This window comes from Gorilla gorilla, chromosome 2 (assembly GCF_029281585.2).
Source record: "Gorilla gorilla gorilla isolate KB3781 chromosome 2, NHGRI_mGorGor1-v2.1_pri, whole genome shotgun sequence".
Taxonomy (NCBI): domain Eukaryota; kingdom Metazoa; phylum Chordata; class Mammalia; order Primates; family Hominidae; genus Gorilla; species Gorilla gorilla.
Genome location: NC_086017.1, coordinates 48,110,875 through 48,136,800, shown reverse-complemented (window position 1 = coordinate 48,136,800; position 25,926 = coordinate 48,110,875). Strand labels below are relative to the sequence as shown.

At 37.7% G+C, this 25,926-nt stretch overlaps 1 protein-coding gene across 1 annotated transcript in view; it reads right to left on the bottom strand.

Moving 5' to 3' along the window:
• Positions 1 to 25,926, bottom strand: part of OXSR1 (oxidative stress responsive kinase 1) — a 91,947-nt gene that overhangs the window by 18,968 nt on the left and 47,053 nt on the right. The window contains exons 5-10 of the mRNA XM_004033859.5: positions 20,376 to 20,431; positions 14,876 to 14,985; positions 12,641 to 12,742; positions 11,848 to 11,981; positions 6,817 to 6,865; positions 6,122 to 6,187 (exon numbers count right to left, since the gene is read on the bottom strand). Coding sequence (XP_004033907.2) covers positions 6,122 to 6,187; positions 6,817 to 6,865; positions 11,848 to 11,981; positions 12,641 to 12,742; positions 14,876 to 14,985; positions 20,376 to 20,431 — 517 coding nt within the window. The remainder of the gene's footprint in view (positions 1 to 6,121; positions 6,188 to 6,816; positions 6,866 to 11,847; positions 11,982 to 12,640; positions 12,743 to 14,875; positions 14,986 to 20,375; positions 20,432 to 25,926) is intronic.

The window sequence follows — 25,926 nt, the reverse complement described above, 5'->3', positions numbered from 1 at the left end:
AAGGAAAAAAAAAAAGACGTTTTGGGTGCTCAAAATGAATAAACCCAAGATTTAAAATCTGTTATTTTTTCTTTGTTAAGTCAAAATTATACTTGCATATGATTTCAAGAGTACTAGAGCTGTGCATGTTTTGTTAAGAGAAACAGCAGCCTCCTAACCTTCAGCTTCATCTCCACTGGAAACCACTTTCAACTCATTTTAGCTAATCTTTTTTGGACATTCATCTCTTGAACATGTGTTCCTATCATTATTCACTGATTTTTTGGTTTTAGGAGTTATCTGTAGGACTTCCCACAATAGAAGATGAAAATTTAACTCTGTTATGAAATCTCTATTCTTTTCTCAAGATATACTATAATTTTGGTTAGATCAATATTCAATGTTTACATAACATGATTATATATATCATATTCAGAGCTGAGCCTTATCATACATTACCACTTCTATTTCCCCTGTAGTTAGTATTTATTCTCTCTCAGCTGTTTATATCTCCTTTTACCCCATTCAAATGGGTATTCTATCGGTATCATCTTCTCGAAGAAGACTCTCACCAGAACCTCCTGATCTGTTCCATCCTAGACTGGTTTCACAGCATGTCTCCTATTTCAGATCAAATTCTACCATCAGCCAGAGGATTGTGTGTCCTGGATCACATGACTTCTGTTTTTAGTTTAAGCACCATCTCCACTATTAGCATGTATTAAAGTCATGCATTTCTGAACTTATCTTGATTCCATCTTCACACTTCATTCATTGTTTGGTTAAAAAAGAAAAGGCTGCATCAGTAATTATTTTCTTTCATACCTTTGAAGAAAACTGCCTCATTGTTTGGCTTCCAGAAGTGCTACTGAGGTCATCATGACTCCTGATCCTGTCTGTGACATTTCCCCCCTCCCTGGAAGACTACAGATTCTTCTTTTTGCCTCCAGTATTCTGACTTATCATGGTAATGTATGTTAGCATTAGTCTATTTTTATTAATTGTGCTGAGTACTCAAGACTCTTTCAATCTGGAAATTCATGACCATCCAGTTTTGGACATTTTTCTTGAATTATTTTGTCAATGATTTACTTTCTTCTGTTTTTCTCAGTTCTCCTTTTCTGGAATTCTCTTTACTCAAATGCTGTACCTTCTCAAATGGTCCTCTAATCTCAGCTTTTTTGTTATCTATATCTGGGCCTTTTGAACTCTTTTCTGGGAAATTTCCTCAACCTTTGTATTGAATTTTTCATTTCTTCTATGTTTTCAATTTCCAAAAGCTTTTTGTTGGTACTGGTCCTGGTTCTCTAAAAGCTCCCTTATAATTCATACACCATACAACTGAACCACTCAAAGTATACAGTTCAATGATTTTTAGTATATTCAAAGTTGTGCAACCATCACTACCATCAAATTTAGAACATTTTTATCACTCCCTACAAGACATGCCATACTCTTTAGCAGTAACTGCCCATTTCTCTCCAAAACCCCCAGTCCTAAGTTACCACTAATCTACTTTCTGTCTCTTTACATTTGCCTATTTTCAACATTTCACATAAATTGAATCACACAACATGTGGTCTTTTGTGATGGGCTTTTTAAACTAGCATAATGTTTGAAAGGGTCATCCACGCTATAGCATGTATCAGTACTTCATTCCTTTTTATTGTCAAATAATATTCTACTGTATGAATATACCACATTTTATAAATCTAATCATCAGCTGATGAGCATGTGGGTTGTTTACACTTTTTGGTTATTATGAATAATGCTGCTATGAGCAGCGTACACATTTTTGTGTGGACTTACGTTTTCAATTCTCTGGCGTGTGCCTAGGAGTAGAATTGCTGGGTCACATGGTGACTTTGTTTAGGCTTCTGAGGAACTGCCAGACTGCTTTCCAAAGTGGCTGCACCATTTCACATTCCCATCACCAGTGCAGAAGTGTTCCAATCTCTCCACATCTTTACCAACAGTTGTTACTGTCTTTTTGATTATAGCCATCCTAGTGGGTGTGAAGTGGTATCTCTTTGTTATTTTGATTTGCATTTCTCTGATGGCTAATAATACTGAGTATCTTTTCATGTGTTTATTGGCCATTTATGTATCTTCAAGAGGTTTCTATTCAGATCCTTTGCCCATTTTTAAAAATGTGTTGTCTTTTTATTATTGAGTTGCAAAAGTTCTTTATATATTCTAGATACAAGTCCCTTATCATATATATGATTTGCAAATAATTATTCCCATTCTGTAGGTTGTCTTTTCACTTTCTTGCCAGCGTCTATTGAAGCACAAAAGTCTTAATTTTTGATAAAATCAATTTACCTACTTTTTCCTTTTATTGCTTGTATTTTTGGTGTCATATCTAAGGAAGCTTTGCCTAGCTCAAATTCCCAAAGATTTATAGCTATATTTTCTTCCAACAGTATTATAACTTTAGCTCTTATATTTAGGTCAACAATCCATTTTGAGTTAATTTTTTGTAGGATGAGAGTAAAAGACCCAACTTCATTCTTCTGCATGTGAATATTCAGTTGTACCAAGGCCATTTGAAGATGATGATTCTTTAGTCTTCACTGAATTGTCATGGCACAAATGCTTCTTTAACAGTGTCATGTTCACTTTTTGTGAATGTAAACTCTTTTTTTTTTTTCTTTTGAGACAGGGTCTTCCTCTGTCACCCAGGCTGAAGAGCAGTGGCGCGAACACAGCTCCCTGCAGCCTCTACCTCCTGGGCTCAAGCGATCCTCCTGTCTCAGCCTCCTGAGCAGCTGGAACCACAGGCACATGCCACCATGCCCAGCTAAATTTTTTTTTGGTAGAGTCTGGGTCTTGCCTTGTTACCCAGGATGGTCTAGAACTCCTGAGCTCAAGCAATCCTCCTGACTTCTCCTCCTAATGTGTTGGGATTTACAGGTGTGGGCTACCACTCCTGGCAAATATAAACTCTTATCTCTAAAGACAGTCATGATTTTATTTAAATTATCTTCCTATATAGTCTGTTTCCTGTAAGTTTCTCTTTTTTTCTGTTTATTTTGACCTCTACTTTTCACATTAAGAGGTTTCCCTGAGGTATCCTGTGATCCTAGATCTATGCTCATATTTAAGAGCAAGGAACTAAAGCACTGATTGGAAACACTGAGCTTTTAAGTGGGTGGAGTTTGCTTCACTGCAGAGTGATGTGGGTGAGCATTTCCCACCTCCAATGTCAGTACTTCTGTTTTTCCTCTTAGGCTAGTCAGATTGATCAAATAAGGATTTTTCAACGTCTTGTCTAGGGGGTAATAAGCCTTAATGTTTATGTTCCAGGAGTTGAATGAAGTGATATGGATAGATTCTTAACATTCAATGTGTAAACGATTACTTAAATGCCCTTTTCAGTAAGTTATTCCCATCTTTAACTGTGCCTGGTGTCCTTCAGTTCAGAGACCATTTCTTTTATCCTTCTGCAGAATAAACCTCCAGACATCTCCTGGAGTGCAGCATGGAGTGGGGGAGGGACCAGAGTCTAACTCTATCTTAAGATTGTCAACCAATCTTCCTGTTTTTAGCCCTACTTTCACTCTCATTTCTGGAGGTACCTGGCACTATTAATTCCCTTACCTTTCAGGGTTCTGTTGTATATGGTAGCTTTCAAGCTTTTCTTAATACTGGCTTAGCAGTTATAGTCCGCTAATTTGCCAAGTCCTTTACCACTAATTTATGGGCATCAAAGTTTTGAAAATTTGGTTGCAGCTTTCACTTCTCTCATTTTTTTGTCCACTAGAGGTTTATGCCTTTTCTTTTTATTCTCTTTTTTCTTTTCGTTTTGAGACACAGTCTCGCTCTGTCACCCGGGCTGGAGTGCAGTGGCATGATCTTGGCTCACTACAACCTCTGCCCTGCAGGCTCAAACAATCCTCCCACCTCAGCCTCCTGAGTAGCTGGGACCACAGGCACGCACCACCATGCCTGGCTAATTTTAATTTTTGTATTTTTAGTAGAGATAGGGTCTGCCATGTTGCCCAGGCTGGTCTTGAACTCCTGAGCTCAAGCAATCCATCCGCCTCAGCCTCCCAAAGTGCTGGGATTACAGGCGTGAGCCACCGTGCTTGATCTCTTTTTATTCTCTTAACAGTTCTTTTAGTAGGTAATTTTTGGCAGGAGGGTGGAAATATATGCAGGTATTCACCCAGGCTGAAGTACAGTGGTATGATCACAGTTGACTGTGCCTTCAACTTCCCAGGCTCAAGCGATCCTCTCACCTCAACATCCTGAATAGCCGGGACCAGAGGTGTATGCCACCATAGCTCATTAATTTTTAAATTCTTTTTATAGATATGGGGTCTCACTATGTTGCTCAGGCTGGCCTTGAACTCCTGGGATCAAGCTATCCTCCCACCTCAGCCTCCCAGAGGTGCTGGGATTACAAGCATGAGTCGCCATATCCCCGGTCTGAGGCTCGCTCTTCTTTTGTTTTTTTTGAGACAGAGTCTTGCTCTGTCGCCCAGGCTGGAGTACAGTGGCACAATCTCAGCTCACTGCAACCTCCCTCTTCTGCATTCAAATGATTCTCATGCCTCAGCCTTCCGAGTAGCTGGAATTACATACATGTACTACCACGCCAGGCTAAGTTTTGTATTTTTAGTAGAGACGAGGTTTCACCATGTTGGCCAGGCTGGTCTTGAACTCCTGGCCTCAAGTGATCCACCTGCCTTGGCTTCCCAAAGTGCTGGGATTACAGGCATGAGCCACCGCACCCAACTTACTCTTCTTAAATTAATCAGATTTCAGATATAAATCAACATGTATCTCAGATGGGATTTATTATAAACAATAATAAGCATAGAAATTTTATACATATTATTAATAAGCATAAAAATATATACATATTATTTAAGAATATCCTGTGTGTCAGGAACTATTCTAGGCACACTGAAGATACAGCAATGAAAAAAAGTCCCTGTTCTCATTAAGCTGTTATTCTAATGGTAAAGAAAGACTGTAAAATGTCAGATGGTGATAAGTAGGGTAAAGGGATAGAGAGTCATGGGAGGGTACTGTTTTAGTAATCAGAGAATATTATTCTGAGGAAAGGCCAATTGAGTAGACTTGACATAAAGTGAAGGAATGAGCCAAGTGAGTTTTTAACCTAGTAGCTATCCATGAGAATAATCGTCCAGGTCTCATCCACTAGAGACATGACTTTAATTGGTTTGGGATGACATTGTCCATGTTTCTTTCTTTTCTTTTTTTTTAAGTCCCCAAGTGATTCTGATATGTAACGATGCATTATAGCCACTGAAAAAGATATATCTCTAAAATAGAGACAAGTTAACTGTTTTACCAGTGCTTATTAAGAATATCATTTCCAAGTATTTAATATACATTTCTGGTTCTTCATTGTGTTAAATTCTTGGAATGTATCAAAATTCCCAAGCAGTGAGATCTACGGAAGATAATAAGCCACTGCTAGACATAATGCTTCTAACTTCTTGGACAGGCCTACCACTATATTATACAAGGTGTAAGACCTTTACCTTCTTCAAGTCTATCATCAGCAGAAGCCCAAACTGCCTCCTTTCCTTCACACTGGATAAGTCTGCTTGAGCAGAGAAGTAAGAGTGAGGAAAAGGGAGGATTTTCTTCTCCCTGCTCTCACAGAGGTTCATAAAAGTATCATGGACAGGAAGATTAATATATTCTGCCCAAACTGAGATATTAAAGCATTCTGTATGCTCACATCATGACCAAACTTCTTAGAAATTACATATGCGTAATAAACTTCTTTCAGTCTTTCTGTAAAGGCAGTAGAAAATTTGGAGTTCCAAAGAGGGTACTGTGACTTATACCCAAAGCTATAAATGCTATGTAAAATCACAACTCACTCTGGTAGCTGGAAACAGTTATCAAACAGAGTTTAGAATTAATTTACCAATTACTGTCTAGCATCCCTTTTCATCCTAAAAGATAGCAGAGTAATACCAAGGCATACGGTAGACCAAAGATATTTGCTGAATGAATGTATCAAAGAATGCTTTAGAAAGGATCGAAAGAAAACCAGTAATTCTCATATACTATTAACAATGTATTACTTAACATGTTTTCAAAATGCAAAAATAAAGTAAATTCTTCAGGAAAACTGAGTTAAATTCTGATTTACCTTTTTTGCTCTTTCAGAAATGGTTGGTGCTCTCTGCAGTATTTTTTCTTGAAGAAATTCTTTATTCTGGAGAGGAAAAGTAAGTATTTTGTTCTTATAAGTTTTTAAGGTACCAAAAAAAACCCACGAAAAAGTTCACCATAATCAAAATGTGATATAGTAACTGTTCTGTAATGAAGTGTGAGAAAAACTTTCATTCTTTCACTCTGAAGCTCCTTTAGTACGTTACTACCACAATTTCATAAATTGAGACAGAAAATTAAGATGTAGTACACTGTATGAACCACTGTCTATGAAGAGTTTGCTGTACTGTATGTTCTTTGAGATCATGGTCCTACATTTCCAACTACAGTAACATCCTACTATCTGATATATTTGGGAAATGAGATGTTTACAAATTCAGTAGTAAACCTTAAAACCAGAGTTCGGTATTTTTCACAAATTATATTTATAATGGCAAAATTTAATAATCATTGTTCCTATGATCAGTTTAACCTAATATTTAAAAACGGATTTACTAAATTCTGAAGCAATTATCTTAATTACCAAAGACTGTATACATAGTGCTTTCTGCAACTATTTTATCTACCATCATTTTTTCAAACATAATTATCCAACTTCTAAGCACTGAACATAATCTGAGTAATTGAGGAGCATCCTATGAACACACATAATCAAAAGCTGGAATTTCCTACCTTTGCTTTCTGGAAAAATTTGTGCCTTAATAGTTCTGCTGCTGTTGGTCTAAAACCAGGAAGGAAGGGAAGAAAAGTTTTTATAATTAATTTAAGTGTAATGTCAGATTCCATCATCAAAAATGAGAAAAAGTTTTTTTCAACAGCAAAATAAAAACTCAGTATACTCTACTTTCCTTAAACTGCTAAAAAGCAAAAGTAAAATAAACTTGATACAGGACATTGAATAAAATAAAAAACTCAAAACAAATATTCTGATAATAATTATTGTAGATTCTTTGAAAAAATCATTAGTGAAATGTTTTTTCTGGAAGCATGATTTCTTAATAGAGTCTAATATATTTGCTATTTAATAATATTAATTTAATATTTAATATTATTTCCCAATAAGTAAGCTAGAAAACATCTATCTAACATTTTTAGCAAGGCACAAAAATATATTTAAACACACAAAGAGGAAATGGACCAAATCAAGACCTCCACTTCTTGCCACATGGTAGCCTGCCAGCCTTCAATTTAGGTAACCACAGATCCTTAAAAACAGATTTCATGATCTCCCTTTAAAAATGAAAATTCTAAAAGTATATTCTCCAAATTTAACAAAACTCAGTGTTTAACTCATTTCCTCATGGTCTTATTTCCTTTTAAGTAAAGACACGACTGTCAATTTTACAAGCTTTTAAAAGAGTATCATTCAGAATAAAGAATTTAACATTTAAGAGACTGGACCTGATTTTGCCACACACCTACCTGATCCTGAGCAAATCACAACCTCTCTAAGGTTCAGTATTACTTGGCCAAGCCCCTAAGAGCAGTAGTTCTTAAACACTGCTGTGCATTAAACTATCTGGGAAGAATGTAAAAATCCCAATGACCAGCGGGCACCATGGCTCACGCTTGTAATCCCAGAACTTTGGGAGGCCAAGGTGGGTGGATCATGATATCAGGAGTTCAAGACCAGCCTGGCCAATATGGTGACACCCCATCTCTGCTAAAAAAAAACCACAAAAATTAGCAGGGCATGGTGGCGTGTGCCTGTAGTCCCAGCTACTTGGGAGGCTGAGGCAGGAGAATTGCTTGAACCCATGAGGCGGAGGTTGCAGTGAGCCAAGATTGTGCCACTGTACTCCAGCCTGGGCGACAAAGCAAGACTGTCTCAAAAACAAACAAACGAACAAACAAACAAAACCAATGACCAGGCTGTACCTCATACCAATTAAAGCAGAATCTTTAATTGGCTTTAGTAATGTTTAAAACTCCCCAGGTAATTCCAATATGCATTCAAGTTTAAGAACCAGCACCTCAGATGATTATTATAAAGATTAAAAAGCTGAATAAATGTGAAAGTGCTATGCAAACTGAAATCCTACATTATCACTCTTATTTTTTCATATGCTCAACAATTGCTTCTCAATATGCTCAACAGTGTGATTGCTCAACATTGCTTCTTATTATTCATTCCTTTCTTCTGACTTCATTTCCTTCTTTCTAAAGTACAACTTATGGGTTCTTTAAGTGACAGAATGTGACTGGAAAACTCAATTTCTGTGTGCAAAATAATTTCATGCTCATTCTTGAATGATAGTCTGACTAGCTGGAGAACTCTGGGTTAAAGTCACAGTCATGAGCCTCTTAATGCTTTGGCCAACAATATACTGTGTATCTGACAGTAGTCAGAGCAACAGGCTACACTAAATAGTCTAGGCATGCAGTAGGCTGTTATCATCAAAGTTTGTGTAAGTACACTCCACGATGTTCACACAATGACAAAACTGCCTAATACACATATCACAGAATGTATCCTCATCATTTTAAGTGACACATGACTGCATTTTCTCTGAGCATTTCACTAAATGCTGGCCTCAACTGTTGTGTTATTGGGGAAGTAGCTGTCAAGTCTACCTGCTAATCCTCAGTAGGTAATCTGTTCCCCGAGGTTGCCTGTAGGAGTTTGTCTTTGCTTCGTGTCCAGTAGTTTCACAACAACTTGTACAAGTGGAAGAAGGGGGACACTGCTTGGAATTCTGAGGGGATAGTTCTTTACTCAGAGAATATAGGTCTTTCATCAACTCTGGAAAATTCTCAGCCATTATTTCTTTGAATATCGCTTCTCCTACATTCTCTCTAGTCTTTCCTGGTAAGTTCATGTATATGTATACGTACATTTGTGTGTGTGTGTGTGTGTGTGGATGTGCATACACACAAACATACTGAACCTTCTCAGTCTACCCTCCAAATGTTAATATTTCTTTCATATTCCCTCTTTGATCTTTCTGTGCTACATTCTGAGCAATTTCCTCAGTATAGTGTAGTCTGATTAAAACGGGCTAACTCTAGTCCAATTGCATGGGTCAGAATTCTGATTCCACCATTTATTAGCTGTGTGACTTTGGAGAAGGTTACTTAACCTCTCTGTGATTCAGTTTCTTCATTTGTAAAATAAAGAAAATAACAGTGCTATCCTCAAAGGATTACTGTGAGAATTAAACAATATATGTTAAGTGTTTACCACAGTGCCTGGTACTTGATGAGTATAATCTCTTTTTTGTTTTATTGGTTGTTCTGTTTAACCAGTCCATTGTGCGTGTTATTTTAACCTAGCAATGTTCTAAACAAAGTTTAATTTTGGTTTACAAACTGGAATAGATTTTCTATAGCTTCCAGTTTTCTTAAAGTTTTATAATAATTTTAGACTTACAGAAGAGCTGCAAAGCTAGTACAGAGTTCCTACATGCCATTCACCACCTTCTGCTATTGTGAACCTTTTACATAACCACAGTATAATAATAAAGAAATCAACTAAAATATCAACACTGGTACAATACTATTAACTAAACTACAGACTTCATTCCATTTCTCCAGTTTTTCCACTAATGTCCTTTTTCTGTCCCAGGATCTAGTATAGGATACTCTGTTGCTTTCCGTCTTCACGTCTTCTTAATTTCCTCCAATCTGTGACAGTTTCTTAGTCTCTTCCTTGACAGTTTTGAAGAGTGCTGGTCAGGTATCTTGCTGCATATTCCTCGATTTGGGTTTGTCTGATGTTTTCTCATTATAGACCGAAGTTACGGATTTGGAGGAAGAATACCTCACAGGTTATATATATGCCCTTCTCATTGCACCATATCAAGAGGTACATATCAGTCTTATCAATGTATTATTAATAGTGATGTTAACCTTGGTCATTGGGTAGAGAAGGTGCATTGTAAAGTTGCTATTTTTCCTTTTTCATACTCTACTCATCAGAAGTGAGTCAACAAGTCCAGCTCACACTCATGGAAAGTTTTAAACATTAATCACTGTATTTTTCATTTCTGGCATTGCTATTTGGTTCTTCTGTCATAGTCAGTCTTCTCTTGTGGGTCTGATTTCTTCTCTTATAATTTTAATTATTTTCAATATACTTAATTTTATATCTTTTCAGATTATCACTGCATTACCTAAATCTTCTGGAGCACTAATCCTTCTGCTTGTGTCTGCTAACTAGTTCATAATGCATTGTTTCACTGTGTGTTTCTTAATTTTGGATTGTGACCTTATTACAGTGGGGCATTATGTTCAGGAATCCAATGGGAGCTAGAGTTTGAAAGTGTTCTTCCAGTGCAGCTCTGTGACTACTTCCGTCAAAAATAAAAAGTGATTTGGTGAAGCTTTTTTAACTTTCTAATCCTGTGGGTTCCTGGATAACATAGGTAGTATAGACTCTAAACCTGTGGAATGTCCAGGTTGAAGGGCTTGATTATTCAGGAGAGGTTTTTGTTGTCTCTTGGTGATGACAATTTTTATTCTTGTCTATCCTTTTACTAAGGATACAGACATCTGAAGTTCTTAGCTTTAAGAAGAATCTCAGTTCAAACTCCCCACTGGGTGGACCCAAGAGCTCACTTCCAGTCTTCACATGGGAGTTATAAATCCAAATCAGTAGGTTATCAGAATGAATAGTGACCCACTGAAAACAGCCACGGGATTAGTTCACAATATTTCTTCTTTAACTTAGGGCTTCCTCATTATTTCTGGCATCTGAGAATCTTTAAGTTGGATAGATTTTATCTGGCATTTCTAGGTATTTGTAACAAGATAATTTTGTTCCTTTAACCAACTAATTTGATAAAAGAAAAGTGTTTCCTGTCTTTTTTAACTGTTTACTCAGAAACAGAAAAAAAAAATTATAAAAACACAGGTATAAATTTTGCTACCTGTTTTTCTTACCCTTTCCAATATTTCCAACAATAAATTCTGAAACCCTATTACATATACTAGAGATGTGATCAAGAACATCAAAGTCTTTCCCTTTTAATGATCTTTAGAGAAACAAAAATTAAAGAACTCAGTGCTAAGAAGCTGAGTGGAATATATATGTGAAACAGACAAATAAGATTCAGAGGGAACAGAGCCCTAAGTTAGGAATCAGGATTTTGAGATTCAAGTCCTACTCCTATGACTAAGTATCAAGTGACCTCAAAAATAAAAGGTTGTACTCAATGATCCCCAACATTCTACGATTCTGCTTAATTCATGAAGTTACACATATCGGATGTTCTTATTTATTTGCTCACTTGTCATTCAATCTGTCGAATATTGATAAGGAAGCTATTTGAATTTTTGGTCCACTTACTAAAATATCTTTCTAACATGGAAATAAGTATGATTATTAGACACTAAATACAAATTTTCTATGTGTCTTTCCTTTATTAATACTGTAAATGGCATTAAGACATTCATTTATAAATTTTAAATGCAAATTAAAAACAAACCTCTCCACTAACTTGTCATTTATTAATACAGAATTCACAATGTACAACTTTATAAGAAATTAACAAGGAAAAAGCTGAACTATTTAGGGTACACTGTGTACTACAAAGAAGGCAGAAATCAATTCATTTCCAATCTAGTATAATGGTCTCTGTATACTTTTTTTAAGTTTATATTTAGTTCTTTTGAAAATAATTTCCTGTACATATGAGTATGTGATTCTTAGACTTCTCACAATGTTTTATTAGAGAGAAAAGTAGACTTTTTATTATATTTTACCTTTTTTCTGGATCTTTTTGAAGGCACAATGAAATCATTTTTCTAAATGATTTTCCATATTTTTTCAGCATTTCTTTATCTTGAACACCAGTTTCCAAAGAAGGAGGATCGTTCTGCAGTGTCAGCATTAAAACCTGCAAGAATTTTCAATATACTATAAACTTGTGATGACTCAGTAAAGTTTAATTATTGTGGTCAAGATTTTTCAATACAGGCACCCCCCGACCAACATACAAACATTTTATTTTCTTTAAGTTCGTATCTGAATCAGTTGTTTAAAACCCAGAGTTATTATGTGTATTTCACATAAATAATCTGCTGTAGATGGTTAGCTTCTCAACACACACACACAATGGATATTATTCAGGCTTAAAAAGCAAGAAAATTCTTCAACATGCTACAACATGGATGAACCTTGGGGACATTACGCTAGCAATGCAAAGATAAACACTGTGTGATTCTACTTATATGAGGTATTGAGAGTAGTCAAAATCATAGAGACAGAAAGTGATTGCCAAGGGGCTAAGAATAGGAATCAAGAGTTGCTATTTAATGGGTATAGAGTTCCAGTTTTAAAATGAAAAGAGTTTGGATACAGATGGTGGTGACAACTGCACAACGTGATGAATGCATTTAATACCATTGAACTATATACTCAAAATGGTTAAAGATGACGGTCAATTTTATGTTATGTGTATTTTACCACAATAAAAAAAAAATTAAAAGACTGACAAATGGCTCTGAAAAGGAATTGGGACTTGAGCTGGGGTAGTATTTGGAATACAAGCCTCACCTTCATTGGTGGATATTTATGATAAGGAGCCGCCCCTGTGGCCAATTCAATTGCTGTAATTCCAAAACTCCAAATATCAGCTTTGAAATCATAACCACGGACCTGCAAAACAGATTTGCATGATTATTTTTACCAGCATAAAAAGACTTTTAAAAGTTAGCTTCTGGCCAGGGTGGAGGCTCACACCTGTAATCCCAGCACTTTGGGAGGCTGAGGCAGGCGAATCACCTGAGGTTGGGAGTTCAAGACCGGCCTGACCAACATGGAGAAACTCCATCGCTACTAAAAAAAAAAAAAAAAAAAAAAAAAAACAAAATTAGCCGGGCACGGTTGTGCGTGCCCGTAATCTCAGCTATTCGGAAGGCTGAGGCAGGAGAATCGCTTGAACCCAGGAGGTAGAGGCTGCGGTGAACTGAGATCATGCCATTGCACTCCAGCCTGGGCAACAAGAGTGAAACTCCGCCTCAAAAAAAAAAGAAAAGTTAGCTTCTGAGGTGGGGCACGGTGGCTCTTGCCTGTAATCCCAACAGTTTGAGAGGCTGAGGTGGGAGGATAAGGTGGGCTTGAGGCCAGGAGTTCAAGACCAGCCTGGGCAACATGGTGAGATCCCATCTCCACAAAAAAAAATTGTTTTAATTAGCTAGGAGTGGTGACGTATGCCTACAGTCCAGCTGCTCGGGAGGCTAGCTTGAGCCCAGGAGTTCAAGGCTGCAGTAAGCCATGATGGCACCACTGCACTCCAGACTGGGAGACAGAGCAAGACTCTGTCTCTAAAAATAAACAAACAAAAAAGCTACCTCTAATGTGTACCAAGAACAATGAAAGTGTTCATAAGCTTTAAACCAATAAAATAAAGTAGGCAAAATCTAAATATATTTGGTAATACAAAAAATAAAGACACAAACTGAATGTTCACCAACAGTGAAGAAACTGTTAAGTATGGTATATTTTTAAAATTACAGTCAATTAAAAGCAATATTTATTAATTCTATGTGAACATATAAAAAACATTTGTGATAAAACATGAGGAAAAAAAACACAAAATTGCTCATACGTCCTGAAACTTTTACAAACAGTAAAATACTAGAAAGAATCAAAACAAAATGTTTTGTAGTGGGGTAGCTTTTTTGTTTTCCAAAGGATCTGTATTATGGTATTATCACCTTAATTTCTATAATGAAAAAGTTATGAAGGTTGTGAATACTTTTAAACTTTTTAGAGTGAATATGTTGCCAAATTTCTCTACTTATACACTGTCACCAGCACATTACATGGTTATAAATTTTAATTTTCTATCCTAAGCAATATAGGAGAAATAGGTTTGGGGAGTGTGTAATGTGTAAGACCTAAAATTAAGGATCAATAGTATGTGCTGCCCTGCCATCTGGTAAAACTGAAGGGCCTCTAGAGACCTAAGTAGAAGTTCCCCTCCCCACTCTGCTCTTGCAGATAATGTCTCCTAGCCCAACAATCCTCCTTATCAAACGACGAGGTACAGTTCCTGCTTGCCCCTGAGAAGCAGATTTCGGTTCCCTGTCAGCCAATCTTATCTTCTCAAGGAAACCAAGGGGCATCGCAATCTGCTGGTACTACAAAGCCTGTCTCCAAAGCCCCTTCTCGTTCATTCTGTTACTCAGTGCAACTCTGCTGGTCCTGCACAGCATGCAGTTATCCTCCTCCCCTAGGCTGTGAGTATATGTGACTAATAGACAGCTGTCAATCTCATCTGTCCAGTGTCAGGTGTTGTATGTTCAGCCATTCCCATAACTTTACAGTGGGAATCCTTCCCTCACCAACAGGGTGAATACAGGTGATTAAAACAGAGTAAAAATGGATTCGGTTCGCAGCATACTGAGTTTGATATACCTATAAGGCATTTATGTGAAGCATCTGTTAAGAACTAGAAATAACTATATGGAGGCTTAGGAAACAAAACTGGACATAATTTAGAAATCATTAAACCAATAAATCTATAGTAAAATTTGGTATAATTTGTACTAATAAAATTATTAAAACAAACCTCAATTATATTATTCCTGAGTTTCATATATCCTTTGCAAAGTTCTAGAGAGTTTTTGTTGTTTTGTTTTCAAGGGTGGACTAAAATCCTAACCAAGGAACAGGGACGTTTCCCAAAGCTAACCTGGTATGCCAAAGAAAAGCAAACACTATTAAGTTTTTTCAGTTTCAAAACAAAGCCCTAACCCATTTAAAACAGAAAAAAAGACACGGTACCTGTTCCATAACTTCAGGTGCCATCCAACAAGGGGTGCCAACAAAGGTCTTTCTCACTTTATTTCGGGTAATATCACCACCAGTTGCTAAAAAAGCACTAACCCCAAAGTCTGAAATAGAATACAACAGCAAGGTATTTAAAGTGCATCAACTATCATAAATGAATAGGAAAACAATACAATGTAGTGACCATCCTATATATAAATAAAAAGCATGATAGTTTCTTATCTTTTTGCTGAACTTCTTGACTAAATTAAGACATAGCTTAGACTAGGAACAGTGGCTCACACCTATAATCCCAACACTCTGGGAGGCCAAGGCAGGAGGCTCACCTGAGCTCAGGAGTTCAAGAACAGCCTAAGCAACATAGGGAGACCTCATCTTTACAAAACAAAAAAAAACAAAAAAGACATAGCTTAGCAGGTGCCTCACTCCATTCCTCTCCACCCCCACATATCATCATCTTCTCAGATTTTCCCCCGTGCTTTAATCCACTCTACATACCACTATCAGATTCATTCATCCATTCATTTTTAAATTATCACTTTGACATGGCCCTTTCAGTTCAGAAACTCCTACAGAATGAAATCCAACCTTTTTAGCTTAGCATTCAAAGAGCTCTCAAGAACTCAGCCCCAAATAAATCAGAGTTCGTAATTCTAAATACATATCCTAACTTCACCTCTTGGTAGATGTATGACATTGGTAAACTTAGTTCACCTCTCTAAGCCTCAGGATTTTCTCTACAAAGATTTTACCCCACAATACTGAAGCCAAAGTACCAGTCACTGATGAGGAGGACTGCCTGCCTCACCATGATCCCCCCTTTTCTGTAAATAGCCCTGGTTGTGTATCTGTACTCCCTCACCTTGACCCCTGGGCATACCTGATTTGAGCCAGGGTTAGACACCTTAATCCAAGGTAGGCCTATATTAGTCTCCTAGAAATGTGAAGCTTGAATGGAAAGACAAAGAAATTAAGGGTCACTGGAGCTGAGCCATGCTAACAGCATCCTGAAGGTCACCAGCACAACTGGGTTCCTGCCCATTCTGAGGCTAGATTTGTTTTATTCTGTGTATTTCCTAGTGTATTTCAAAAATTTCTGCTTTGTTAAGTCAGCCAGTGATAATTTCCAATACAACCAAAAGAACTTTAACTAATATAGTGAGGCTCTTACACACCTTATCCAACTTTTATACACCTTTTCTGACTCCCCTTCTGTGTCCATTCCAGAATACTCTGCATTATGTTAAATGAGTCTGTATTTGTCCATAATTTATTCTATTTTCAAATTGAAAACAGAATAAAATAGAAATTATGAAAATAGAAATAAATTTGAAAATACAATAAATTACAGAAAACCCGATTGTGAGAAGGCTAATTTTAGCATGGCAAACTTTAAAATTCCAGATTCAGAAGTCTATGAATTCTGCCATTTTCAAACAATTATTTGAAATAATTGCTTGTCTATACAGTACAGTTTAAAAATAGCAAGTCTATATAGTACAGTTTTAAAAACAATAATCTTTTCTGAATGCACTTAGAATTATAAAAAAAAAACACACAATAATCTTGGCTGGGCACAGTGGCTCATTTCCGTAATCCCAACACTTTGGGAAGCTAAGGCAGAAGGACCACTTGAGGCCAAGAGATCAAGACCAGCCTGGGCAACACAGTGAGACCCCATCTCTACAAAAAATAGAAAATTAGCTGGGCATTGTGGCAGGCACCTGTAGCCCTAGCTACTTGGGAGGCTGAGGTAGGAGGACTGCTTGAGCCTACGAGTTTGAGGCTGCAGTGAACTACATTTGCACCACTGCACTCTGGCCTGGGTGACAGAGCAAGACGCTTTCTCTAAAATCATCATCATCATCATCATCATCATCTTAACAGTTTTCAATACTCCTAAACCGGCAAATATCTAAAAACTTTAAAATGTTCCATTTGTAACAACAATAACAAAGTAAACAATGTGAAGTGCATATGAAGGGGAAAAAGTACATTTAGTGCATTCAGCTCTGCCACCAGTCAGCTGAACTTGGGCAGGTATTTTCAATCTTTGTGCTACAATTTCTTCATCTGTAAAAAGGAGGCAGTAACAGTACTTACTTAACAAGGTTGTTGTTAAGTATTAAATGACTTAATAATATACTTAGAACAGTCCCTGTAATATATTTTAATACTAAACACTCAATAAGTACTAGGTATTCTTATCACTAACCAGAGAGACAAAGTCGTGCCTTAAAATACTTAAATATGATAAAGACTCAAACAACTTATGTATATACAACATATTTTTTAGGTTCAATTATGAAGAGTTTTTACTTTTTAAAACCTACTAAAAACCTTCAAGTAGCTTTAAAATATTCAGAATTTTAAACCCAGAACTTAATAATGATCCAGAATTTTTGTATCTTCAGCTGGTATACCTCTGCTTGTTTCCAAGTGAACCCTGAAGACTAGTTAAAACATTTAGCTAAGGAATGTAAGTGATAATATCCCCTTTACCAAAATATTCTTGTTAAATAACCTGCACAACTACAATGCTAAGGAAACATAATCAATCCAACCATAAAGTTAAAAACAGAAACCAAAGAGCAAAAATGCCATTTGCCTTTCGTTTTAAATTGCCAACTAAAGAGAAAGAGTAACTTAGATGTGAAAAAAATAATTTAGTTCCTTCGTTAACAAAATTTCAATTAAAGTTCAAGATGGACTTTGGTGCCTATTATGTGACAGGATCAAAAGTAATGATCAAGGAAGACAAGGTCCCCCCTCTTTGTGCAACTTCTAATACAGAAAGTGGAATCAGGCAATTATAATACATTATAATAAGTGTTATCTATAATAAGGTATGAAAAAATTAGAAGCCCCTAAACTATAAAAACTCTTAAAACATAGGAGAAAAGCTTCATGACACTGTCGTTAGCAATGATTTCTGAGATATAATACCAAATTTCAGGCAACAAAAGAAAAAGTAGATAATCAAAATTTTAAAACTTTTGTGCATCAAAGGTCACTATCAACAGAGTGAAAGGCAACCCACAGACTGGGAGAAAATATTTTGCAAATCATACATCTGATAAGGGATTGGCATCCAAAATATGTAAAGAACTCCTACAATTAAACAACAACAACAAACACTCCAATTTAAAAATGGGCAAAGGAATTAAGGAGTCATTTCTCCAAAGATATACAAATGGCCAATAAGCACATGAAAAGATGTTCACCATCACTAATCAATAGGGAAATACAAATCAAAACCACAATGAGATAGATAACACCTTACATCCCTTAGAATGGCTACCACCTGAAAAAACAAAAAACCCAGAAACTAACAAGCGTTGGTGAGGATGTGGAGAAATTGGATTCTTGTGCACTCTTGGTGGGAATGTGGAGAAATTGGATTCTTGTGCACTCTTGGTGGGAATGTAAAATGGTACAGCTGCTATGAAAAATAATACAGCAATTCCTCAAAAACTTAAACACAGAATAACTATACGATCCAGCAATTCTACTTATGAGGATATACCCAAAAGAAATGAAAGCAAGAAACTCAGACAGATATTTGGACACTCATGTTCACAGCAGCATTATTCATAATGACCAAAAGGTGGAAGCAATTCAAATGCCCATTGATGAATGAATGGATAAACAAAATGCAGCAAGTAAATACAATGGAATTATTATTCAGCTTTAAAAAGTAATGAAATTCTGACACTACAACATGAACCTTAAAGACATTATACAAAATGAAATAAAGTCAATCACAAAAGGACAAATATTGTATGAGTTCACTTAGGTACTTAAAGTAGTTAAATTCATGGAGACCGAAAGGAGAATGGTGGTCACCCACGGCTAGGGTGAGAGGTGGAATGAGGAATTATTTTTTAGTGGGTACAGTTCAGGACCAGCCTGGCCAACATGGAGAAACACTGTCTCTACTACAAATACAAAAATTAGTCGGGTGGAGTGGTGCACGCCTGTAATCCCAACTAAGGCTGAGGCACAAGAATCTTTTGAACCTGGAAGGCAGAGGTTGCAGTGAGCCAAGAATGCACCACTGCACTCCAGCCTGGGCAACAGAGCGAGACTGTCTCAAAACAAACAAACAAACAAACAAACAAAAACCCGGTATTCCAGTATATAATTCACCACAATTTATTTATCCATTCTACTAACAAAGGGCATTGGGATTATTTCAAACTTGTAATGATTATGAACACTGTGGCACAGATACGGACGAGTTTCTCTGGGCTATACACCTAGGAGCAAAAGTCTAACAGTATGCATATCTTCAACTGTAATGAAATGGTTGTACCAATTTATATTCCCATCATCAGAAATGAGATTTTTTTCCTTGCTTTACATCCACACCAACAATTAGTACTGTCAAGATGTTTTTGCCAGGCCAATCAATTTAACGTGTTATCACAATGTGATTTTACTTTGCATTTAACAAATTACTAGTGTAAGCTTGAACATCTTTTACTACATTTATATTTGGATGTCTTCATTTGGGAAGTGCCTATGCCAGTTTTCTGCCCACTTTTTTAGAGTTTTTTTTTCTCTCAGTGAGTTTTTTATACGCTTTACACTTGAGCCCTTTAACAATTATTCATGCTGCAAATATCTTCTCTACTCTGTGGTTTACCTTTTTACTCTGTTAATAGTAATAAACCATTTGTTCCTCTTTTGATGAGTAGAGGTTGCTCATTTTAAAGGAGTCAAATGTATCAATCTTTCCCTTTATATTAGAGCTTTATGTGACTTGGTTAAAATATTTCCTTACCTCACGGACATGAAGATGTTCGCCTAAATTATCTTCTTAAAGATGAAGAAATAATTTAAGATTTGGGTGATTATCTTCCTCCTGCCAAACACCTGACTGTTCTAGCAGTCTGGGACCAAGCTGAGGTTTTCTCAGATGATCTGCTTGCTAGACAATCCCTGGGTACAGTCGTTCTGGAGTCTCAGCCTGGAGGAGGGGGTGTTTCATCAGGATAGCCACTTTTGGTAGGCCCTGGACTGCAACTCTTATCCCTTCAGCTCTGAAACTGCCAAAAGTGCACTTCTACTTCTCAGGCACTTTTTCCTAATTGACAAATACTCCATTTCCCCCAGGACAGAAGAAGCTCTGTATAGCCTCTATATAACGTACTTATTCTTAAAACACAATGAAGATCCTCAACTACTTTTCCTTTAAAGGAAAGTACAGAATGCTATGAGAACCCATAGCAGAAGACCCTAATGGAAGTAAGGAGTGGATAGCTGGAAGGAAACAAGTAATGGTCAGAAAAAAATGTCTAAGAGCAGAAATGAAGGATGAGTATGAGAAGATATCTTGAGAGTCGGTGGCATCCTATGATGTGCCAACAGAGGATGCTTGAATAGAGATGGTCCAGGGAACAGGAGAGAATGCTGATTAAGGAAACATAAAAGATAAGTAATGTGGTTCTACTGACCATTAAATCAAATAAAAAGAAATACTAATCATTACCTGCGATCTGTACTGAGCCATCTTCTCCAAGAAGAATGTTTCCAGCTTTCACATCTCTTAAAAAAAAAAAAAAGTTATGTATCAAAAAACATCTATTCTTTGGAGTAACATAATTTAAGCAATTGCTTACTATATTCATGTAATACTAGCAATATTTAAATGTCCTATTTTATATTAAAGGATATTAAGACTAATAGTAAAATTGTAGTCACTGGTACTAGAAACCCAAACATTAAAAAGAAAGCTAGAAAGGTTCTTACTATAATATCTAGAAAACACAAGCGATCAAATATTCTTGATCAGGATAAAAGTGGCCAAAGAATGTGACCCTCACCTAATTCTACATTTTGAAATATATTTTTTCTATACCCCAATGAATTATCAAATTTTTAAAATCATCAGTATGCAACTGAAAACAGGGAACATTCTTTGCCTGTAACAAAAAGATGGAAATTACTCAGGCATCTCTATAGTTTTAACTATTTATAACAAGTAATATAGAAAAACATTCTTGTTTTAAAAACCTAAACACAACTAAAAAAGCCAAAATCCCTTTGACCATCATTCTCAAGTCTAAGTACTCTCTCCAAAGTTTTCAACTATTATCAGTCTGGTTAATAGACTATATACCGATGACATATCTGGGCTTTTCTCCCAATGTAAACAATATTATACTATCCATTCAAATCTACAACTTAGTTTTTTTTTTTAGCAAAAACAAGTTTTTGGCAAAATTTAAAATCCCCAAATCCTAAGAGTAGCAAAACCATTTCTTGATAACCTAGAGGAACTCTCACAATTTACAGGGAAAGTACAAGGGGGTTCTACTGCAGCATTGTTTGTAATAAAAAACAAAAACTAGTAACAGCCATCAACAGTAGAAAGGTTAAATTATTTCTATTACATCCATGAAATAATGTCAATCAACATGTTGTGACATGAAATGCTAACATACATTATTAAATGAACAAATCAAATAAGAGACCAGTGCATTTCATATGACACCATTAATGTTGCACAAACACACCCCTTTCCCTTGCCAAATGCGATTTTTGTGGAGATTAATGGAATTGAAGTCTAGGGAACAGTGTCTGAATAACTTGTGGGAATACAGTCATTTTGTAATTAAAAGTAAATATAATCAAATAAGCAAAAGAAAGGCAGCCCTTGAAGCTACACAAGAAAGAAAAGCAAGGCCTGCTCATGGAAGAACGTCTTATTTGTCATGAAAAGGAGCCAGTGAAAAGCACAGCACTTCATCCTATCCCTGTCCCCTTTTTCCTCCATGTTTAGATATAACCATTCCTTGGCAAACAATGAACAAGAGTTTCACAACTGTGTGCAGAAGCAGCATCATACTACAGTATACAATGCCTTTCCTGAGTATACACTGAAACATAAGGAAATCATGTTACTGAGTATTTTGTACTGCTTATAATCCCAAGCAATTTATAGGTAGTTCTCCCAGAGGCTGACTTAGTAGAGTGCAGGCCAGCCTGCTTTACTCCATGAATCTAGTCTCAGATTCTAGTCACTACAAACAGGAGAGAATAGAGGACATTCTCTTTCCTTTGTGACAAAGATCATCCAACTGAGTCAACCACTAACTTCCAACTCCCTTTTCTGAGCTCACCTAAAACCCAATGAGGGAAGAAAAGTATAGTTTAGTCACTCCCTTCTCTGTGTTTTTGCAGAAGGCTGTACTATAATGTTAGCAAGGAGTATTATATGATCATATTTCTAGGTCTGTCTCCCTTCCTTATTTCACCATGAGCTAGATCTGGGCCTGTATCTTAATATACTACTATAGTCACCTGTACTTAATTAGCATTATTATTAGCATATAGGAAGCATTCTGCAAATAGGAGGAGATATTCTTCAAATAGATTTAAATAACTATTTAAATTTTTAACAACTATTACATAACCTTTGAGGAGATGACCTGCCTCAAATCCTCTTCCTGGGAAAAAAAAAAAAAAGTAGTGTATAAAATAAGAAAGAAAAAATGCCAACCAAACACTGTTCCCTCCCTGCTTCCCCAATCCCTACTCTGCACCTCCTAACTCTGTTCCAAACGTCAGGGTTATAAACTAATATGTTACAGTCAAAAATGGGAACAATCTAATTATCCATCAAAAGGAGACCAGTTAAGAGCTGTGGTATATCTAAACCATAAAATACTTTGAATACTAATGAACATACATGTTGACATGGAACTATCTCCAAATACATTATTAAGTGAAAAATGAATGCTAAATATAGTATGTGGCCATTTGTATTTTTTTTAAAAGAAAAACATGACACAGAGACATACATTATGCTTATATTGACATAAAATATCTCTCAAAGGAGTCACAAGAAAATGGCAACAACTGATTCCCTTTGGACCAGGGTATTGTAGATTCATAAAAAGAAGAAGACTTAATAGTTTATGTTTTAGGACAGTTTCAGATTTACATAAAAGTTGAGAAGTTAGTGCACAGGAGTTCCTACACACCTCACACTTAGTTTCCCCTATTATTAACATCTTATATTAGTTCAGTACTTTTGCTACAATAAATGAACCAGTATTCACATATCATGATTAGATAAAGTCCACAGTTTATTCAGATTTCTTTACTTTTCACCTAATGTCCTTTTTCAGTCCCAGGATCCTGCCCAGGATACCATATTATACCATACTCAGCTGCCATGTCTCCTTAGGCTCCTTTTGGTTGTGACAGTTTTTCACATTTTCTTTGTTTTTGAGAATCTTGACAGTTTTGAGGAATAATGGTCAAGCATTTTGTAGAATGCCACTCTACTGGAATGTATACAATGTTTTTTTCATGGTTAGATTGGTGTCAGGGGATTTTGTAAGGAAAACCATAAAAGTAAGGTGCCATTTCATCACATCACAGGAAAGACACATACTATCAAATAATTTAACATCAGTGATGCTGAGAAGACTTATTTTGTACCATACACCATTTTGTGCTGTTTGAATTTTTAAAGCCATATATACATATTACTCACTCAAATCCTGTTTTATAAGTTTTAGTATTTCATAAGTGAAGAGACAATAATCCATTCTCAGCAGAGCCTGCACTTTGAGTGACTACTTTTCCTGATCAATGCCCCAGATAATCAATCCATGTTTCCCTTTTGAAACCAAAAGTACAATCTGTAGAATAGCTTCCAGGAGTAAAAGCAGAATAGCACAATTCACTGGACAATAAAAAACACCACAGTCTGCCCTCAAACAGGACAATTAACCTTTCAAGGAAAAGATTTGTAACTAAATATCTGGAAATCAATACAGTCCCCAGTTAAAGAACTTTTTTACTCTGCCACAAAGAATATCAAGCAAGTCAGCAGCTCCAAAAGCTAAATCCTCTATCCACTCTTAAGTAGCAAGAAGAGTTTTGTTTTTTACTGCTTAATGTCATTTCTCACATGTCACTGTTGCCCCAAAGTTACACATTCCTTCTAAAATTAAAAGGAATATCACAGACACGCTTGACTTTTCATTAATACAGAACACAAGTTTCTGCCCATAACATTTTTATTACTCATCAATAGGCACAATTTACGGAAAACTTGAAAAAGGTCAAGAAAAGCAATGAATCAAAACCAAAGCTGTAAATACACTACATTTAATTATCTTAAACTGACAAAATATCCAATATTTCTGTTACAGCCAGCCTCTCTAATGGGAAAAATATTTGGGTAGATACAGAGAGAAAAGTCTGATTTAGAGACCCATTCATCCTAATCAAAACCTCTAAATCCTAGAAGTCAAAGAGGAAACACAGTAGAGACAGAGGAAAATTACTTTACCTAATCCACTAGGCTGACATACAAATCCACCTGAAATCACAAATGGACTTTGAAGATATGAGAAGTAGCAAGACATCCTAAAAATATCTGTCTCTGCTTCCCAATAAAACAACTTTCTCCTAAGCCTAGGTCTCAATGTATTACAGAGCTGGTTACCGCTAAGTAATAGTCTCAGACTTGGCTGCACATTAGAATTACCTACGGAACTTTTAAAAGTCCCAATGCCAAGGCCTCATTCCAAACCAATTAAATAAATTTCTGGCAGTGGACCCAGGTATCAATACTTCTTAAAGCTTCCCATATTCCAATATGCAGCCCAGGCTGAAAGTCTACGATTTAGTGTCAGAGAATTCCCATTCCAGCTAAATGGCAAACGCTGCATTGGAAAACAAACTTTCATCGCTACTATACAGGCCCTTGACCCAAAACACACCCTTCCCTTGCTACAAACACAAAGAGATGCTGGATAAATTAGGGGGAAAATACCACACAGCTAGATGCAAAGTAAGGAAAAAATTCTCAAGGTTCAGAAATGAAAGAGACACTTAAGAGCCCCCTCCCCCTCCCCCTCCCCCTCCGTCTCTGTCTCCCTCTCTTTCCATGGTCTCCCTCTGATGCCGAGCCGAAGCTGGACTGTACTGCTGCCATTTCGGCTCACTGCAACCTCCCTGCCTGATTCTCCTGCCTCAGCCTGCCGAGTGCCTGCGATTGCAGGCGCGCGCCGCCACGCCTGACTGGTTTTCGTATTTTTTTGGTGGAGACGGGGTTTCGCTGTGTTGGCTGGGCCCATCTCCAGCTCCTAACCGCGAGTGACCCGCCAGCCTCGGCCTCCCGAGGTGCCGGGATTGCAGACGGAGTCTCATTCACTCAGTGTTCAATGGTGCCCCGGCTGGAGTGCAGTGGCGTGATCTCGGCTCGCTACAACCTCCACCTTCCAGCCGCCTGCCTTGGCCTCCCAAAGTGCCGAGAGTGCAGCCTCTGCCCGGCCGCCACCCCGTCTGGGAAGTGAGGAGCGTCTCTGCCTGGCCGCCCATCGTCTGGGACACGAGGAGCCCCTCTGCCTGGCTGCCCAGTCTGGAAAGTGAGGAGAGTCTCTGCCCGGCCGCCATCCCATCTAGGAAGTGAGGAGCGTCTCTGCCCGGTCGCCCATCGTCTGAGATGTGGGGAGCGCCTCTGCCCCGCCACCCCGTCTGGGATGTGAGGAGCGCCTCTGCCCGGCCGCGACCCCGTCTGGGAGGTGAGGAGCTTCTCTGCCCAGCCACCCCGTCTGAGAAGTGAGGAGACTCTCCGCCTGGCAACCGCCCCGTCTGAGAAGTGAGGAGCCCCTCCGCCCGGCAGCCGCCCCGTCTGAGAAGTGAGGAGCCCCTCCGCCCGGCAGCCGCCCCGTCTGAGAAGTGAGGAGCCCCTCCGCCCGGCAGCCGCCCCGTCTGAGAAGTGAGGAGCCCCTCCGCCCGGCAGCCGCCCCATCTGGAAAGTGAGGAGCGTCTCCGCCCGGCAGCCACCCCGTCCGGGAGGGAGGTGGGGGTCATACCCCACCAGGCCAGCCGCCCCATCCAGGAGGGAGGTGGGGGGGGGTCAGCCCCCCGCCCGGCCAGCCACCCCGTCCGGGAGGTGAGGGGCGCCTCTGCCCGGCCGCCCCTACTGGGAAGTGAGGAGCCCCTCTGCCCGGCCACCACCCCGTCTGGGAGGTGTACCCAACAGCTCATTGAGAATGGGCCATGATGACAATGGT